Source organism: Lepidochelys kempii, chromosome 3 (assembly GCF_965140265.1).
Source record: "Lepidochelys kempii isolate rLepKem1 chromosome 3, rLepKem1.hap2, whole genome shotgun sequence".
Lineage (NCBI taxonomy): Eukaryota > Metazoa > Chordata > Testudines > Cheloniidae > Lepidochelys > Lepidochelys kempii.
In genome coordinates this window covers 73,481,490-73,502,512 of record NC_133258.1, presented here as the reverse complement: position 1 = coordinate 73,502,512, position 21,023 = coordinate 73,481,490, and the positions used below count along the sequence as shown (strand labels likewise).

Sequence of the window (21,023 nt, the reverse complement as noted above, 5' to 3'; positions counted from 1 at the left end):
GAGAGTCTCCCTCCTCTCTGTGGATGCATCGTGTGGGATGATTTGGTCCCTACTCCTTACGGGCCTTAAATACTTTTTTGTTTGTTTTTTTACTTCTGTTGTCTGGCAGAGCCAACACAGTGATGGGAGAGCGCTGAATCCTATTCTGGCTCATTTAGCATCAACAATCTTGTTAGCTGACTTCCAGTTACAGCATCTTTATTACTAGTGTCAAAGCCAGAGAGAACAAATTTTGACTTTCAGATCCCAAGCTGACTTTACAGGGCTGGCAGTTAGAAAAAATATTTACCACCTATAAAATGAAGAATTTTGATAGAAGCCTCTGAAGAGTCAATAAATATGGAATGCCATAAAACCATATTTTCAGTCACTTTGTAGAATATAACAATTGAGGTGCAGAATGTCTGGGGAATTTTGCTCCTCTGTCAGACACAGTTGGAGAGCCTGTGCCTGTCAGGCAGGGCAAAATGAATCTGAGATGTTACAAATGGGCATGGGGACTTACTAGGATCAGTTTTAAAATATGCCATGTGCTCTGAAATGATTTTTCAGTTGCTTATATCCTCTTTTGCAGCTTTTCAGTTAACAGCTCAGCAAAGACCCTAGTACACATGCAAAACTTAAAATGTCAGTTGTTTTTGCAGGAATTGTGTCTAAAAAATATGGTTAGATTTATTTATTTGAAAATTTCCCCCCTTCTTGGAAATAAAAAATAACTGAAGAAAATGTCCTTAATTTTTTGAGAGAAGAAATTAACTTTAAACTGAGATCATGCACAGAAAGTTTCAGCTCAAGAGGAAAGATTCATCAGCAATTTGTGTGTGTTTATATAATACTATTTGGAGTCTTTACTACCAACAGATAGCACAATCTAATATTAAGGTCCCCTTACACTTCCCATTATAAGACTGCATTTCAATTGCTTGTATTTTTTCCAAAATTTAACCACCTAGCCTGAATTTTTCCAGTCTCCCAGGTTATTTTCTTTAATTTCAGCCAAAACAGTTGGGTGTTACTGAGACTGATGCTTGGGAAAAATACACTCTTTTGCCAATGTTAAAAAATTCTAGCAGCCATTTCTTTGAGAAGTTCTACCACCCCTATACTTTGAAGGAAGAATTTAAAATTTAGCAGGTGGGTGGGCCTTCGTGTCAGCACCTCACAAGGTTGAACTGTGGGAGTCCTATTGTAAAATAGCAAGTCAGGGCTTGAAGCTACATGGTGCTGAGTGCCATCAGCTCTCATTGAAGTTCATGGGTTATGAAGAAATTGAGCACCTATCAGGATCTGGCCCTAAATGAATGAACAATAAAAAAGCAAGGATAATAAGTCACAAAATGCACTCTGTTAATTCATTTGGGTAACTATATATCTATTTAGGAACCCATGTGGCCCCCACCACTGTGGTATCTGAGCACCACACAGTCATTGATGGATTTTATCCTGACAACAGAAATTAGGCTAGGCATAACAGGTATACTTTTTAAAAGACTAGAGTTGGTTGAAAATGGGATTTCTTTCACAAAAATTTGAGTGAAAAATTAGTCCCTTTTTGTCACAATATTTATGAACTATTTTGTTGAAATTTCAAAATTTGGAATATTTCAACCATCTCTAAAACCCTTACCAATGTCTTGATACAGTGGAAGGCTGGGATAGATTACATGTATTTTTAAAGAGGGTGGGACTAATACAACGTGACCCTGGTCATTACTCTGTTCACTTGCTTATATTTTTAATACCTTTTCTACAGCCTTCATTTGTTTGTTCGTCTACTGAGTCTGTAAATTCTGGTCGGGGCTGGATAGTCTTATCTGTTTGTACAGCACATTGCCTAGTGGAACCCTGGTCCTTTCCGGGGCCGCTGTGCACTGCCACAGTACACATGGTAAATAATTATGATAATCTAATGTTCAGAGGAGCATGCACCACATATTTATATACATACACCCCAATCCAGTAATTAAACCTCCACTCAACCCTGTGAACAGATTGCTCCTGCTCCCAGCAGAAATAATTTGTGCAGGTATTGTGGAGGCTGGAGTGCCAGAACAGAAAAACACATTAATACTGCTTTTGAAGTGTGCACTGTGGGCCCAAGCCTCCTAGCCCTTCATACACAGAACTCCTTTTGAAGCCACTAGGAGTTTCATGAAAAAAGTGTTTTCAGGACAGACTACATATGTATGTATTTGGGGTAGCGACAACACTTGACTCACACTGGGCAGAAGTGTTTAAATATTATGATGACGGGTATCTTATAAATACATAAATAGATTAGATAGGGTTCCAAGTAAATAAGGGGGGGATTTTCAAGGAAAGAATAGTTGTTAGACCCCTCACCGCCCTTAGTGACTTCAAAAATCTCCTCCCAAAATACTTTGTCCCATATTTTAGAAATTTAGTAAATAGCTTGTTACCACGGTCTCTCTGATCCAAAGAATATATACAAATTACACACACACACACACACATAATATGTGGAGAGAATTCCATATGTTTTTTCCTTCTGCTTGAGACCTACCTACCTCCCTGTTCTTTGACATCAACAGTTTGAATGTCATAACTGTCAAGGTTCCTTCCCCACTCTGAACTCTAGGGTACAGATGTGGTGACCTGCATGAAAACCTCCTCAGCTTACTTTTACCAGCTTAGGTTAAAACTTCCCCAAGGTACAAACTATTTTACCTTTGGCCCTTGGACTTTCGCTGCCACCACCAAACGTCTAACACCGGTTACTGGGAACGAGTCCGTTTGGAAACGTCCTTCCCCCCAAAATCCTCCCAAATCTTACACTCCCTTTCCTGGGGAAGGTTTGGTAAAAATCCTCACCAATTTGCATTGGTGACCACAGATCCAAACCCTTGGATCATAAGAACAATGAAAAAGCATTCAGTTTCTTAAAAGAAGAACTTTAATAGAAGAAAAAGTAAAAAGAATCACCTCTGTAAAATCAGGATGGTAAATACCTTACAGGGTAATTAGATTCAAAACATAGAGAATCCCTCTAGACAAAACCTTAAGTTACACAAAGACTCAAAAACAGGAATATCCATTCCATTCAGCACCACTTATTTTCTTAGCCATTTAAAGAAATCATAATCTAACGCATATTTAGCTAGATTACTTACTAAATTCTAAGACTCCATTCCTGGTCTGTCCCCGGCAAAAGCATCACACAGACACAGAGAGAGGATTTGTTTCTCCCTCCCCCCAGCTTTTGAAAGTATCTTGTCTCCTCATTGGTCATCTTGGTCAGATGCCAGCGAGGTTATCCCAGCTTCTTAACCCTTTACAGGTGAAAGGGTTTTTCCTCTGGCCAGGAGGGATTTTAAAGGTGTTTACCCTTCCCTCTATATTTATGACAGTAACCAAATGCAAAATGTGCCAATTTAGAAATACTTAGGTTAAGAGCAGACTTAGTTCTACAAAACAGAGCAGAGGTACACATCTTTCCACATCCAAGGCCACATGTACTCCACAGCAAACTAGACCTAAATTCTGTGACAAGGTCCATAGGTTCTGCAACACTCTGGTGCAGCAGATGGGAAATTCTGCAGCAGCTTTACACTTCATTCAAATTAATAAGCAAGGTTTTGAATTAATTAGATATGAAAATGGGGGACAGCCAGGGCTTTCGGTATCTGGGTGGCACAGGAGACAGTTTTGGATTGTGGGATAAACACATTAGCTGGCTGTTTCTGCTAAAATACTCTGTAATGAAATAGTTAATATTGATATTTAAATTGTCATCTTTAAATCTGAGAATTAGAAACCCATTAAGATGAATGGGGACAGTTTACACATCACAGAGCTATTGTTCCACATTGGTTGAAGACTCAGGAAGAGCAGACAGCATAGGTTTACATTTTGTTCTGGTTTTCAAGTTTTCTTCACTACCAGGCTAGATAGAAACTTTTTTTTTTTTTAAAGTAGAAGCTTACATTCTGGAACACAGATCTGATGCAAGAAATGGTGTCCCAAGGCAAATTCTATTGCTATGTAATTGTGGACAGTACATGGGACTGTCTATGTCTATACATACCACAAATGATGGATTGTAATATGACACTGTGACATTTACCGTTACTAATGCAGGGCCAGAGAAAATGGTCAGCACTGGCCTTTCTAGTTAAGAGTTTTTCCTCTTCTTCTTGCCCATGAAATTAAATGTTTTAATGTAGACCACACATTGTTTAGTATATGTTTACGATGAAATTTCAAAACTGGACATTTATTTTTGGGTCCCTTTTTTTGCACTTACTTTTGAACATTTTGGCCTTAGTATTTTGTCATTTTTATTTATAAAGCACCCCCTTTCCTTTAACCACTTATGGCATTGCACAGTTAAAAAATAACAAACAGCAACAATTAAAGCATCAGAAAATACATTATATAATGCAAAGGCACCAAATACACAAGGGGTTCAAGTTTAGATTCCAGACCCCTTTGGTCCAAACCAAAATCCCTAATTCCAAATATCCCCAAACGTTAAAGTGTTTAAATCCTGATCGAGTTGTGTGGTTTGGGTCCATTTCTGCAATTCAGTAATCCTCTCTATTAACTAGATTGTGAACGCAGCATAAGATGCAAAAGGCTGTTTTTAATGTCTGTCTTATACTGAGCCAAACATTCTGTATAGTCATGCATTTGTGCAACTGTTTCAAGGATGCAGTTGCCACTTATTTTTCAGGAAATATTCTTGACAAAGATTCCGTTCCTGCTCCACCTTTGAAATCTCCTAATTGAGCATAATAATAATTTTACTTCAAAAAATACAAAAGAATATAGGATGCAAAGCTTAGTCATCTACTTCATAACGGAAAAAAAATAAGAATTTATCTTTCTTTCTGTTTTAACCAGTTTAGTGTAAAGAAATGAAACAGGGGACAATAAACAAACATCTGATACTTCAGAGATGAAATTTGACTCCAAGTCATTCATTAGCTTCTTCAGGCCCCCATTCCCTTCAAGTTCCTAGGTTTACAAATGATTTATAGTAACTATTTTGGTAGCTTTTCCATACTAGTAAAGACTGTAAAACCAAAGTCCTTTAATTTTTCAGAAATATCTTTGCTACAATGTCCAATAATAACTGGACAAATTATTTCTATAAAAAGAAACAAATAAAATGTCCCTCTGTTTCTTTACAGGAGATAAAAAGCTCCATAGATCTAGTACTTGTATTCCTGTTCTCTCACATTACAGCACTAAGTCTCCTCTTTCAGGTCACGTCTTCCACATAAAAGTGCTAAACTAATGCCGCTTAATGACAAATTAATGTCCATGAATAAAAAATACACCTCTAATAGCATAGAGTAATTTGCCATTACAATATCATCATTGGACATGCCCCTGGTTTAATATGATGTATTTAATTCATAACTTAATGAGTGATATATAAAAAGAGAGAGATGAACCCTGCAATTACATTTATGTGAGTCTGTCACCTTATTTGTAAAACCTTAGAGTCATTTACATTCAAATTAGAACAAATGAGTGATTTCACAAAGTGCAGTGATAAATGACCATTACTGCACAAGATAGAACTGTATATCCTATGAAAACATTAACAGTTTCCTATTATTTGTTAAAAATTACAATGCATATTGCCCAGCATTGTGTGAATAATGACTTTTTTACTGATTAGGTCAGAAGACTAATATGGAACAAAATAAATAATTTTTCTTTTCATTTTTTCTGATTTTTGCTTTAATTCATCCACTCAACAGTGATGGACTCACACTGCCACCTGCTGCCAAGAAGTGGGTACTGACAGCACCTGCTTGGATATTTTAAAATAAGTTCAGTCATTTACCATCTCAGGGGTTGTTTTTTTTTTGGTCACACAACCAAATGATTTTTCCTATCAGATCAATGCACCTGGATGTACATTGTGAGATTGGCTGGTAAATGGATACTATGTAATTATAAGTAACATGATTTGCATGTGTATGTTTAATTGCCCCTTTTGGTGAGGAGAATGTAACAGCTAAAAACATGGGAAAAATATGTACTGTGAAACCTTGGTGTTGGTCAGATGGTGATAAAAGCAAAAAAGAATTGTACATGATGACTCTAAACATTCAGGTCCTCAATTCAGTCCAGATTTACACCCACATAAAGACCCATGAAGTATCCCAAAGGCAGAAATCTTTGAAGGGCTGGCTGTGGTTAGAAGGAGAATGTGGCAAGGATAGTCAGGGCAGCATTAATTCAGTGTATTTCCCCCTATCAAGTCATAGGCACAAACCAAAATTGTTCCCTCTTCCTCACAGAAACCTCTGAGGGAAGGCAGTGACAATAACATTGCCAGCCCTCCCACTTGCGGCATGGGAGGCCTGACAGTGAAGGGAAGAGTAAATTGAATGTCCCTGCACCACTCAGGTGAATCCGAGTTACATCCTAGTGGGTGGGGGTTAATGCTCTTGGCGTAGTTTGTCTACCACCATGAGCACCTCATGTGAATAACTGGTAGTGCGATAACACATTGCAATAAAAACAGGACTCTGATCATATGGATATGTCATAGTCCTTTTTCTCACCGCTAGCAGTTGAAAAAAGGAAGGGGAAGTGAGGTGAGTGGAAGGGGGACACAATATCATCAGTTTTCCCCTAATCTCCCAGTTTAAGTACTTAGCTGCATAGCCAGAGAGACAGCAGACCTTACTTCCTAATGCTGTCTTTGTGCTGCTTGTTCTACCCTGGTGAATGAGGTTTCCTGCTGGTAGCCCTTCCACTCAATAACTGACAGAACATGATACTCTTTCCAGAATTGCTGGTTCAGCACAACAGCCACTGGTTGCATAATGGGGAGAACAAGAGAACTATAAACTGAGTTGTTATTTTTTCCTGCATACATTTGATGTCTTCTTGACATTGGAAAGGGTCACCCATTCCCTTCACTGGAGAAAGCTGGTGAGCTTAGCTTTGATGGTGATGGCTCTTTTATACAGCATCACTTTGTAATATACATGTATTTTTTAAAAACTCAGTCATACTAAATACTTCTTGGTTGCTTGGTGACCTTCAAATTTTTTTCCAGGAGTTTAATTTGCTCTATATGAAAAACCCAGGAGCTAAATTCCCAAATGAGTTTGGGCTGCTAGCAATAGAGAGGTGATGCTCTCCATCTCTGGTGTAAGAATTAATGTCTCTTTTTAGGAGTGTATCTTAGTGTAGGTTGGGAGGGTGCTATTTGAACAACTCCAGATGGAGGGGGTGGGATAAGGGAGATTTAATACCTTATCAGACTCTGGCCCTGAGTAACAAGATGAACGAAAAAAACCCCCTCTTTTACACAAGCAGATTTCAATGTAGCCCTTTCCATTTGAAAAAAAAAAATAGAAAATATATAAATAAATGTAAATAGTTGAGAGTCAGTAGAAGGAAATGGACAGGTCACTTGTAAGATGCTCATACTCCATGGTAACAAATTTGGTATAAACACTAGAGAGACCAATGAGAGAGAGAAACATTACATGCTCTTTCCTGGGGCTGGTCTACACTACCGTGGTAAAATCAATCTAACTTAAGCAAATTCAGTTACATGAATAACGTAACTGGAGTCGACGTAGTTAGATCCACTTACTGTGGTGGCTACACTGCGCTGTGTCGATGGGAGAGTATCTCCCGTTGACTTCCCTTAAGCTTCTCGGGGAGGTGGAGTACACAAATTGATGGGAGAGTGCTCTCCCATTGATTTAGCTGGTCTTCACCAGACCCACTAAATAGACTGCATCAATTGCAGCAGTGCTGATCTACTAGTTAGTGCAGACATGCTCTTGGACAATTCCAAGCCGTCAAAACCAAAAGTAAATTTTGGCATCAGGTTTTACCTTCTTAGAGGGGAATATATCAAAAATTCCAACAATCAAGGAAGCATGAATAGCAATCATGGCTACTGCCTGTGACTAGAACTTCTGCCCTTCCTGGATATAAAAAGAGCAGAAAACACTTGGGATCCCTACCTATAAGAATGGTCAATACCTCCTCAGATGAGGAGAATGAATCACATGTGCTAAAACATGCAAGAGTCCAAATTACCGTCCAAGGTCTAACCTCCCTTCTCTACCACGGTAATCAAAAGCTAGCAAAAAGAGTTCCAATGCCACCTTTTATTTGCCAGTAGTTTGATTTCCATCAGTCAGGCTTTTGCTTGCGTATGGTACAGAGACAGCATTTCTCTCCCAGTACATCGTCAAGATAAATATATCCATATTCATCCTGCTGAACGTTTCTGCAGCAGCTGATTCTGGTGATTACCCAATATTCCTGACCTGCCTCCTAGGCAAATGGTAATACTGTGAAATGACTTTTATCATGTGCTTCCTCTGAGACTGAAACTAGAGGGTTGTTTTGGGTAATAATTATTCCACCTCCAAAGCCCAGATCTGCAGAGTTCCACAAGGCTCTCTCCTCTTCCCCATATTATTCAACATTTATATGAAGCCACTGGGAAAGCTAGTGAGATAACACAGGCTGAAGTGCCACAGTACAGAGAGGTCACCTCGCTCTACATCCCCCCATGTGACATCTCTCAGCTTTACCAATGCGTGGTTGAAATCAGCACCTGGATGACGAGCAGTTGGCTAAAGCTGAACTGAGGCAAGACTGGGTTGATGCTGATAAGAAGAGCTGAAGAACTTGTTGTCTTCTCAGTAAGCATTCCCCACCATTAAGGACATATGCCCTCATGTTGTTCAAACAGTTTGCAGCTTGGAAGTTGTCTTGGTCTCCTCACTCCTATTAGAGACCCAAATAGTCATGGCAGAAAAAAACAACAACTTCCATCTACAACTGGCCACAAGACTGAACCCCATGTTCTTAGACATAGACCTAGCCACAGTGAGCATTTGTGGCCTCCAGACTTCATTATTGCAGTTTATACCTAAGAATGAATCCACACATCTGATGAGATATTAAACAGATGCAAAATGTTTAATCAGTTTAGCAACAAAGTGAGCACATCACCCAGTACCCTATCCCATTGAATACAGAGTCCAGCTTAAGATCTGTGTCCAGATATTCAAAGCCCTCTGTGATGTTTCCCTTAGCTACTCCAAAGCGATAGCCTCCTATTTCAGCTATTTTCCACTGGGACCATGAAGGCTGAGATTTTCAAAGAAACCTATGAGATTTAGCACCCAAATCCTGTTGAATTTTGTTGGGAAATCGCAGCCAAAACGGTCAACCAGTTTGGGCTGGGTGAGACACAAAGACTTGTGAGTCCAGGAGACAGAAATCTCACAGGATCGGGATCTAGACTATGGAGAGCATTCCCACAAGAGATAAAAGTGAGCACGGACTTCACCATCTTCAGGTCTAAATACAAAGCTCATCTCTTCAACTTAGCAAATTACTGAGGGAAAGCGATCTCTCACACACAGAAGCAACAATATGAACTATAAACTAATCAGACTATTTCTTCCAAAGGCTGGGATGGCTGGGAGATATTTCTATTGTTATTTAATTTTTTAAATACTTAGGAAGTAATCAGATATTACAATGATAGGGGTCGCAAGCACCTAGATAGATTAGAAAATAGAACAGTGTTCTGGAAAGAAAAGAAAAAAGTGTAGGGCACTTGCAGAAAAAGGTCTGTTGAAGGGGAAGCTGAGGCAGTGCAATATACAAGACTGATGAGTAGAGAGGTTTTTAAACTAAGAGCTGGGTGAAAGCCTACAGGTGTGGTGAAGCACATGGTTCAGACAGACACATCCCTTAGGAAAGTATTTATTAAAGAGGATACTCTATATCCCAGCAAAGACGAGAGAACAGAACTTGATAAAGTTCAGGTAGAAACTGAAGAGAAACAGTCAAACAAAAATGAGTCCCATTCAGTTACATCACATGAAGGCAGGCAATTAAATATTGACAAATTTTATAAATGCTTGTATACAAATTCTAGAAGTCTGCTAAGATGGGTGAACTTGAGTGTCTGATATTAAATGAGGATATTGATATAATAAGCATCACAAAAACTTGGTGGAATTATGATAATTAATGGGACAAAATAATACCACGGTACAAAATATATAGGAATGACAGAATAGGTCGCGCTGGTGGGGGGCGTGGGGCTATCTGTGAAAGAAAGCATAGAGTCAAATATAGTTAAAATATTAAATGAACCAAACTGTGCCATAGAATCTCTCTGGATAGAAATTCTATGCTTGAATAATAAGAGTATAGCAGTAGGAATTTACTACCAACCACGCAACCAGGATGGTAATGGTGATTGTGAAATGCTCAGAGAGATTTGAGAGGCTACAAAAACAGAACACCCAATAATAATGGGAGAGTTCAACTATCCCCATATTCACTGAGAACCTGTCACCTCAGGACAGCATGCAGAGATAAAAACTTACAAGGGAAAAAGCAAATCTTAATTTAATCCTAAATGTAGCACAGGAACTGAGCCAACAGGTGAATATTGCGGAATTGTTGAGAAATAGCAAGCATAACGCAATTAAAATTAACATCATTGTAGGGGGAAAATACCAAAGAAATGCACCACAGTGGCATTTAACTTCAAAAAGAGGAACTACAATTTAGGTTACCTAAACTGAAATGAAAAGGAACAGTCACTAGAGTGAAATGCCTGCATGCTGCATTGAAACATGTAACATATTGCTTAAATCAGCCTCTGTATCAGATGACTGAAAGATAGCTAATGTAATGCAGATTTTTTTTAAAAGGCTCCAGAGGTGATCCTGGTAATTACAGGCCATTAAGCCTAACTTCAGTACCAGGAAAATTCATTGAAATGATAGTAAAGAACAGATTTATGAGACATGTAGATGAACACGATATATTGGGGAAGAGTCAACACGGCTTTTGTAAACTGAAATCATGCCTCACCAATCTATTAGGATTCTTTGAGGGTGTCAACAACTGTGTGTATAAGGAAGACCCAGTCTATACTGTGTACTTGGACTTTCAGAAAGCCTTTCACAAGGTCCCTAACCAAAGACTCTTAAGCAAAGTTAGCAGTCATGTGATAAGAAAGAAGGTCCTCTCAGGGATCAGTAATTGGTTAAAAGATAGGAAACAAAGGGTAGGAAGTATATGGTCAGTTTTCACAATGGAGAGAGGTAAATAGTGGGGTTCCCCAAGAATCTGTGGTGGGACCTGTGCTGGTCAACATATTAATTAATGATCTAGAAAAGGAGGTGAACAGGAGGTGGCAAAATTTGCAGATGCAAAATTACTCAAGATAGTTAAGTCCAAAGCTTAAGCCACAAAACTGGATGACCGGGCAACAAAATGACAGATGAAATTCAGTGCTGATAAGTGCAAAGTAATGCACATTGGATAACATAATCCCAAATACATATACAAAATGATGGGGTCTAAATTAGCTGTTAGTTCTCAAGAAAGATCTTGGATTCATTGTGGACAGGTCTCTGAAAACGTGTGCTCAGTGTGCAGTGGCAGTCAAAATAGCTAACAGAGAATTAGAATAGAAAATGCCATGACATAAATGCATAATGCCACTATATAAATCGATGATACTCCCACCCCTTGAATACTGCATGCAGTTCTTTTTGCCCCATCTCAAAAAATATATTTAGAATTCTAAAAGGTACAGACCAGGGCAACAAAAATGATCGGGGTATGGAACAGCTTCCATATGAGGAAAGATTCAAAAGACTGGGACTGTTCAGTTTAGAAAGAGATGACTAAGGGGCGGTATGATAGAGGTCTACAATATCATGAGTGGTGTCAAGAAAGTGAGTAGGGAAGTGTTATTTACCCCTTAACATAACACAAGAACCAGGGGTCACCCAATGAAATTAATAGGTAGCAGGTTTAAAACTAACATAAGGAAGTACTTCTTCACACCACTCATAGTCAACCTGTGGAACTCACTGTCAGGAGATGTTATGAAGGCTAAAAGTATAACTGGGTACAAAAGGAATTAGATAAGTTCATGGAAGACAGGTCCACCACTGGCTATTAGCCAATATGGTCAGGGACACAACCCCATGTGCTGGGTGTCCCTAAACCTCTGATTGCCAGAAGCTGGGACTGGATGACAGGGAGTGGATCACTAGATTATCTGCCCTGTTCTGTTCATTCCCTCTGAAGCATCTGGCACTGTCTACAGTGAGACGACAGGACACTGGGCTTGTCTGGACCATTGGTCAGAGCCAGTATGGCCATTCTTTTGTTCTTATCTATACAAAAGTCAAGAGAACATGGAATTCTGGCCTTAAAACAAGGAATTTCCCTCATTTTTGCCTGAATCCTTTTTTCCCATGTTAGGTAAAAATATAAATGTTATCATTTAAAACTATATTCCCTTTAGACTTCTAAACTTAATTCATACTTCTTTCACAATCAATTATTGATCTTAAATTAGCAAAGATTTTTCCAGGTAAAAACAGGGAATCCACAATAGGAATAAAAGAGGATTTGGTGGTAATATGTGAAATATAGAAATAGAAAAGTGCATTCAGTGAACCAGAAATATCATATAGCTTGATTCCATAGTGTTTGGATTTCTAAGATATGTCCATTACATAATTTTGAAGAACTGTCCCAGGGTCTTATGGTTATTCTGTTTCATATAACATTATCTTTAATCAGAAACTCGTATTAGTGATTTCATGCTCTTGACTTGTGTTTGTGATTCAAGCAATTTGTTATAGAAATCTTTGTGAGATTTATCAACAGATTCAATAACTTGTTCTAAGTTAGTCATTCTAAGAGAAATGGTATGTAATATATCTTGCAGAAAACGAATTGCAGTGAATCTGGGACCAAATTCTCCTCTCACTCACACTGGTCTTACAGTGGTTTATCTCCACTGAGTGTTATGGAATTTCTCCTGATTTTTATTATGCTCATATAAATTTGTTAGTCTCTAAGGTGCCACAAGTCCTTCTTTTTATTTTTCTTTGTATCTCCAAAGAAAATTTGCTTCCATTTGGAGAAAACAATGGCCCAGTCTAATTCCCACTGAAATCAACAGAAAGACTCCCACTGACATCAATGGGACTTCAACTGGGCTCATATTCAGGTGGAAGAAATGGAGTCAGAGAGTTAATCTTGAATGCCTGTGTTGGCAAAAACTTAACAATACCTAGGGAGAAACAAGGAAAGCCATTATTAAAAACACCCAAAGAAGGGTGTGCTGCATCCAGTTTCTAACTGTCAGAGGAGTGAAGTTTTGGAACAGCCTTCCAAGGAAAGCAGTTAGGGCAAAAGACCTATCTGGCTTTAAGATTAAACTCGATAAGTTTATGGAGGAGATGGTATGATGGGATAATATCATTTTGGCAATTAATTGATCTCTAAATATTTATGGTAAATAGGCCAAATGGCCTGTGATGGGATGTTAGATGGGGTGGGAACTGAGTTATAGTTACAGAAAATTCTTTCCTGGGTATCTGGCTGGTGAATCTTGCCCATATGTTCAGGGTTCAGCTGATCGCCGTATTTGGGGTCGGGAAGGAATTTTCCTCCAGGGCAGATTGGAAGAGGCCCTGGAAGTTTTTTGCCTTCCTCTGTAGAATGGGGCACAGTTCACTTCCTGGAGGAGTCTCTGCTCCTTGAAGTCTTTAAACCATGATTTGAGGACTTCAATAGCTCAGACATAGGTGAGGTTTATCACAGGAGTGGGTGGGTGAGATTCTGTGGCCTGCATTTTGCAGGAGGTCAGACTAGATGATCATTAAGGTCAGAAGGGACCATTATATCTATGAATCTATGAAAACCCAAAAATGACAGAAAATCCTAATAAGCAGAAACTCTGCATCAGCATCATACAGCAACAATAAACTAGATTCGTTCAATATAATGTATTAGGCTATGCTGAGCTAAAGCTCAATATCTCAACAATTCAAAACAAAAAGAAAGAAATCCAATCCCAAGGTAAACAGACAGTAGTGCAGCATCCAGAGACCCGACAGCAACATTAGAAAAAGACAAGTGTGGGAAGGGATTATTCCACTCCCCATCCCTTACCATTTGCATCATAGTGAGTGGAGTCACACCTGGAGAGACTTCCTGGGTCTCACCTGCAGCAGTTTTTAAGGTGGCCTGGTTAACTAAGGCTCAGATTTTTAAAGATATTTAGATCCTGATATGCATTGCAAAGCCTAACAGATTCAGGAGCCTAAGTCTCATTTTCAAAAGAGATTTAGGCATGTAGGAGCCTGAATCCCATTGATTATCAATGAGATTTTGGCTCCTAAGTGCCTAAATCACCTTTGAAAATCAGACATAGGCTCCTAAATCAGTTCGGGATTGTAATGCTGATTGTAGAAACTCCTAAAAATCTGAGCCTTATTTTTAATTTTTTTGGTGGTAGTATAAAGGACTATGTATTTTTAAAATCAATCAGTGTCATGTGGACTTTAAAAAGGCATCTGATAGCTTTAATTTGGACATTGGAAATTCTCTCTACATTGTTATAAAATATATTTTGTCAATGTATAGAAAGAGGTTTTAATATTAGACGTGACACTTGCAGATAACTTTATATGAATGGACCCCACCCTGCAAAGGAATTAAAGCAGGTGAATTCTGATGCTGATTTAGTGGTATAGATCTTCCTGTACAGATCCCTTGGCAGAACCTGAATTTAGTAAATAAATATAATAAACCAAGGGCCAAATACTGAGTCAGTGTGAACTGGTGTAGCTCCACTGATTTCCATGCAGCTGTGCTGATTTACAGCAGCTGAGCCTGACCCAAATTATTGAATAGAAATATATCAGCGCTGTCAAAGCAAACAATTTTTTCCTAACCCTTTAGAAACTTTGAGCCTGGGTCCCATTTCCTCTTGATCATGTATGTCCACACCAGTTTAAAATAATTAATCATGATTTTACACTGTTTGTAAAACAGGTGTAAGTGAGGGTAACTCCAACCACTCTTGATTAAGATAGGTGCAACTAACTGCTTGATCCTACTTCCACTCTAGCCAGAAGAATGACTCCCTTTGACTTCAGTGGGATCAGGACTGGGCCCTAAGTGAGAGAATAATTTGCTGGTTGGTTCCAGTCTGGAAGTCCTTGCTCAGTGGGATTTTTCCAATATCAGGTTCATCATTATTATTCATTTGACAGGCTGCTTGCATGGACGTTTTCAGATTGCTTTTTGGGTGAACACAGCAATATAGCACTGAACCCTTTGTTTCAGAGTAACAACCGTGTTAGTCTGTATCCGCAAAAAGAAAAGGAGTACTTGTGGCACCTTAGAGACTAACAAATTTATTTGAGCATAAGCTTCCGTGAGCTACAGCTCACTTCATCAGATGCATCCGATGAAGTGAGCTATAGCTCACGAAAGCTTATGCTCAAATAAATTTGTTAGTCTCTAAGGTGCCACTTGAACCCTTTGTGTTATTATACATCAAGGACCTAATCCAAAGCCCACTGAAACCAATGGGAGTCTTTCCACTGGCTGCAATGGACAATGAATTGGGCATATGTGAGAAATATTAAGATGGTGCAGCAGGAAAAGCAACTAAGAAGAAGGACTAAGGTAAACTAGTGTGTGGGCCCCATGCCGAACCACCCCAGCCCCTTTACTTGCACTGTCTGATTAACTGTCTTCCCTGTTACACTCTCCTTTCATTCCCTAAGAATAATGTACAGTCATTCTGTACACTCACTGAATGCCAGACTGTTGAAAATTTCACTACTTTACCATTTACATTGGTTTCCTGATTGACTTACACTTCATAGACAAATTAACACCACCATATATTGTAAGCCATTGACCCTGTCTCAAAGTGTCTGTGGATAAAATATAAAAACACTATAAAGAAAGGGGAAAAAATCAAGTGAAATTGCTGCTTTTAACAGTGCATGCCATTGCTACGTTGGTGATTTAAAGCTGCTGCTCTTGCTACCATCAAAATCTGTTTAATTTAGCCAACCAAATAAACAAACATTTATTTTGTTGCCTCAAAATATTGGTACCGTTATTAATACTAGAGGAATGCATAGGGGCCAGTCAGTAATGGGGCTGCATTGTGCTAGGTATTGTACGAAGAGTGATAGTCCCTACTCCAAAGAGTTTATGATCTATATCTAGATAGATATTGTATTTATATGAGACAATAGCACTTTCCTATCCCCATTTTACAGAGGAAGAACTGAGACACAGAGAAAGTAAAGGACTTGCAGTAGGTCATATAGGAAGTCTGTGGCGGAGCAGGGACTTGAACCCAAGTCTCCCAAGACCTAGGCTAGTACCCTAACTACTGGACCATCCTTTCTCTCTAAAGTTAACTAGACAAGACAGATCAAGGGTGGATGTGGAGACAGAGGTTCAATGTCTAGCCCAAACTCAGAAGATCTGTGGTACAGCCAGGATTCAGGTCTCTTGACTTCCAGTCCAGAGCCCTACTAGACCACACTCACAACAAACTGAACTAGTATTATCCTAGTTCTGTAACATTTCCCATACAAAACTCAAAATTATGGGATTTAACCTTGGAAATAAAGTCTGTCAGTCAAAGGGAAATGGTTGGTTAATTAGGTATAGAAGCCTTACCTGGACGAGATAGTGAGAACATAAACTGAGGAGCTCCAACAGCTGCAGGTGACTACCAGCTGCTAGCACATCCTGGATTACTCCTGGCTCCAACAAAATCTGTATGTAAAAAGAAAAAATGAATATCTGTTGTAAAGAACTTATATTAAGCATAGGGAAAATATGGAAATAAAGGAAGCCAACATTTTAAGACTTTATAACTTTTAGACTCTAAAGGCAATAGGACTTCTCATGTGAATAAAATTAAGTATATGTCTAAGTGTTTGAAGGTTTGGGGCTGCAGTTTAAAAAAATTCAGTGAGAATATTCAGGGGGATATTTAGTCAGTGAAACACAGACACTTAAATTGTCTTAAGTCTTTATCTTAAATTGTTCTTAAAGAGGCTTTTGATGACTCTCTACTGTGAAAGGCATATTATTTATTGAATACACCATTTTTTTTGCAAAGCCACAAAATCACCTTAAAAAGCAGAATATAACAATACAATAATACAGTTTAATCATCATAGTAAGAAAAATGATACATTTGAAGTCTTGTTCTAACTGATACAGGAAACCCACACTGCTTCTCTCCTGAGGGAGGGAATTCTACCCCAAGCAAATCATGTAGACAAAGAGGGAATATCTACATGGATATAAATGGAGAAATGAGAGACAAATCGGACAAAGAATGGAGAGTGGCTGAAGGCATATGGAATAGCAGTTAGGGACGTGAATAGGGCAGGACTCCCAGTCCCAAATTTGTCTTCCCTGCTGACTCTGGGGACTTTATTGACATTGGGCACAGTGGGGAAACAGCTGAATCCTGCTGTGTCTCTGGGTGAAGAGGGTTGTACTGCTTCCCCTGAACTCTGCTGCCCTCTATCAAAAAACTTCCCCTTCAAAATCTGTAAAATCACTACTTTATCCTTTTTTAAATCTCTGCTTAAAACTATTTGTGCTCAGGAACGCCCAACAAAATCCTCAGGCCAGCCTTTCTCAGAGTGGTGTGATCATTACATTTAGGGAGCAGAAAGCTGTTTGCCAATCGCACACAAAAATGTGAAGGCGGGCTCTGCCAGTTAGAATTCTCAGCCTTTCCTGAACCCAGGACTAAGCTGGTTGTTCAGTCAGGTGCTGTTTTGCAGATGCAACTGCCATTGCCACATGTGCAACAGCGGCTGCAAGAGGGAATTCCATCTTGTGTCTTCCACCAGGCCTGTTAGGAGTGCCTGGTGGAAGCATCATCCAGTCGCTGCACTTCTCCCGGATACTGGGCCATTCCAGCAATGCATGAGGAAGAAGAGGAGGAGAAGGGACAGGGCCAAGGGTGAAAGTCCTCCAGCTGCTGCATTAGGTGAAAGTCCTCCAGCCACTCTCCTCAACACTGCCTGCCTGTAGAGTATGAAGAGCCAGTAGGAGAGAACCTGGAGATGTCTCTCCCACATCCACCATCGCCATCACCTCCCCACTCTTCTACAGACCCTTCATACCAGATAGGAAATGCTGCCAGCAGTCATGGCATAAACACCCACCTCAAGAATTAAAGGGGACCCATTCCCAAACCACAAACCAGCCCATCATTAGAGGGATTCACCCAATCAATTACAGTCAGAGGTTTCAGGAAACCCACCTGACAGCCCTGCTGCTGCTGCATTGTGGAACAACTTCCAGATAGACAAGGCATCTAGAGGATTTTTCATATGGTGCTGGTAAGGGGGAAAATATGGTGGAAAGAGAGGAGTGGAGACAAAAGGATTAATGGATGTGTACTGTCAGCATTGACAGGGTTCTCCGGGGTGGATGTGGGGAGAAGAGCGTGGAATTAGTGGATGGGAGTTGGGGAGTATTTTACTTTGGGAATATCATGTGTAATCACCAGCTATTATGGAAATATTTTGAGGGAGCCCTTTATCAAAATTTTAGCAGTGTATTGATAAGAATTGATGCCTTCCTAGTGTATTAAGGGAAATTTTAGGCAGCATATTTCATTTTTGTTTGCTTGTTTGTAATTGAAAAATTATAGGAAAAAGCACACCCAGCTAAAATCTAACTGTTCTAAACTTTATTGAATTCAGATGCAGAAAACTACATATAATACAATTTATTTTTGCAAAACCTTGTCCTTACAGAAGTATCACAGAAGACTCTACTATTAAGTGCTATAATAAACTATGTGCTACAGATTGCAATTAGTATGTGCAATATTCTTTGTCTCTCCTTGCATAAGGCTGTTCATTGTAAGTTTTACTTCTGACATTTCTTATTAATATGGCTGAGAAAAACAGGGGTTAATTTGGATCTAAAGAAAGCTAACTGTGGTTACAATATATGTTATTTTTCTAAATTATAGAACTGCACAAAAATAGTTTAATCATAGCTATGGATGAATAAAGCTAATAGAATGAACAGGTTATACTCCATAATTAAACATAGCAATAAATAATATTTATTTAGAGTTTTTTATACCTACACATGGAGACCCATTCCATTCTCTGTATATCCCTGCCAATATTTAAAACATAATAATCAATAAGTACACAATGAACTGTTATAAGCCATTACCCACCTCCATACAATTGTAAGTCAACCCCAACACATTACCATAATAAACAAATCCACCCCCATTCCATCCCTTCCTCAGATACCTGCCAAAATAAAATAAAAAACAGGAGCACTTTGCAATGTGAGTGGAATGTTACAAATCCAACATACCTAGAATTTATATAGCATTCATTTTCAAAGCACTTTAAACACATTATCAAACACTTCGTATTATCTCCATTTTATGGATGGGGAAACAGAAGCACAGAGTCAAAGTGCCACTGAGAGAGTGTCAGAAAAGGGATGAGAAACCAAGGACCTGATTATCCTATCTGTTGCTCACATAAAACTCCCATTGATTTCATTGAGAAGTTGGCTCGATGCAACTGACAGAATTGTATGGCCTCAGTTGAGAGCTCCCACTCTTGTGGTCAAATCATTAGACCACGTCTCCCTCAGGAGACCAGAAAATCTTAGTATTTACATAAGAGTTATTGGGGAATCTCATTTTTCAGGAATCACATTACAAATTACCAAAACTAATATTACTCCTGGAAGAACGGTGCATGGGCCCTCAAATAATCAACAGCAGACAACAGATACCACATTTCTTGAATGTTTTTATTTCATTTGGCATTCATCCTTGTAACTCATTTTCCCTGGGACCTAGAATTGACAAATTGTTCCCTTTGCAGTTTTAGCTTTGCACCACAAGGGGCCACTCTATGACTACTGTGCAGGAAGCTAAAGCCTTTTTATTCTTCAATACATCCTGCTAGCTGTCCCTGCAGTTCTGTCTTTGGACCTACCACTGAAATGCAGCGAGAAGCAAAAAAGCAGGAGGGGAGACACTGGAGGCAGTCACATTTCCCCTGACAGGGACAGAAGAAAGTACCAATCCTCAGCAGTAACATTAATTGCACTTTCATCCATAGTATACTGTAAAAACTGGAGGTAAGGGGCTTGATTCTTGTTTACAACAAGGCCCTTTTACACCGCTTTGGCAGAGTAACTGATCCTTCAAGTGGGTGTAAATCACATATATTCTCACTTAAAGGAGCCTTTACCCTATCAGAATGTAAAGTGGCCTTAATGTAAGGAAGAATAAGGCCCAATCTGTTCCAGGTTTTTAGTTGATGCTAATTAGATTTCCACTCATGATGGTATGTGGCACAAGGAAAAGTTGGAGAGAGCTTTAGTTACAAGAATCTTTCAGTTGTTAGGTATATTCAAAATATAGGTTCTATAGCACTTGTCAAATTTGTTCTAATGAAAAATTGTCAGACTGCCATACAAATCATTCCATTCTTTAGGGTCTCAGGGATGTAGACCTTGCAATGTTTATTATTCAACCCTGGTTTAAACTGAATGAGTCCTGTCATCTGTGCTGATGTCACATTATTTGTTACATGCCAGCCATGTGCTTGATGCTGTAAAAGGCTCAAAATAAAGAGAATCTGTGCCCCAAATAGATTATAATCTTGCGGACAAAGATACATTTGTACTTGTGGTTCCTCTGATGCATGAATATGTTGTAAAATTGTATCAATCCATTTTATAGCATCATGTAGGTAGCATTTGTAGATGTGTTAGGACTGGGTTAAATGAGTTAAAATTTAAAGATGATCTGTAAAAAGCCAGTGACATAATTTTATAATTAGGTGACTGATACTCTCCAGAACAGCATAAAGGTTTTAAAAATATCCCGTTTAGCATAACTGTTTTTGCCAGGTTTTAGCAGACAAATTTCTCAGTGCTTACAAGCTTCCCACACCATGTAATAATTCACCAGGAACTCTACTAAGATAAGAGATCACTATTGAAGACCAGAGACTGCCAACAGAACTAAGAGGGGTCTGGCTTATTCCAATACTGCACCCTAAACAAATTGTTCTGCATTCTTATTTTATACTCATTTAGAGATATGTTAAAATATTAAATAACCTATGCTGGATGTGACATCACCAGGAGACTGGATGCTGGGGTGT

At 39.0% G+C, this 21,023-nt stretch overlaps 1 protein-coding gene across 22 annotated transcripts in view; it reads right to left on the bottom strand.

Moving 5' to 3' along the window:
• The window catches only part of KLHL32 (kelch like family member 32), a 247,313-nt gene that overhangs the window by 103,627 nt on the left and 122,663 nt on the right, over window positions 1–21,023 (bottom strand). For 20 of the 22 annotated variants that reach the window (XR_012158000.1, XR_012157999.1, XR_012158001.1 and 17 more), the window contains one exon: window positions 16,513–16,611. Coding sequence is in view for 14 of the 22 variants with exons in the window: in XM_073336806.1 (XP_073192907.1) it covers window positions 16,513–16,611 (99 nt within the window). In the remaining 8 variants the exon portion in view is untranslated. Of the gene's footprint in view, window positions 1–16,512; window positions 16,612–21,023 lie in introns of those variants that run through there. The other 2 variants (XM_073336818.1, XM_073336815.1) reach the window with 2 other exon arrangements.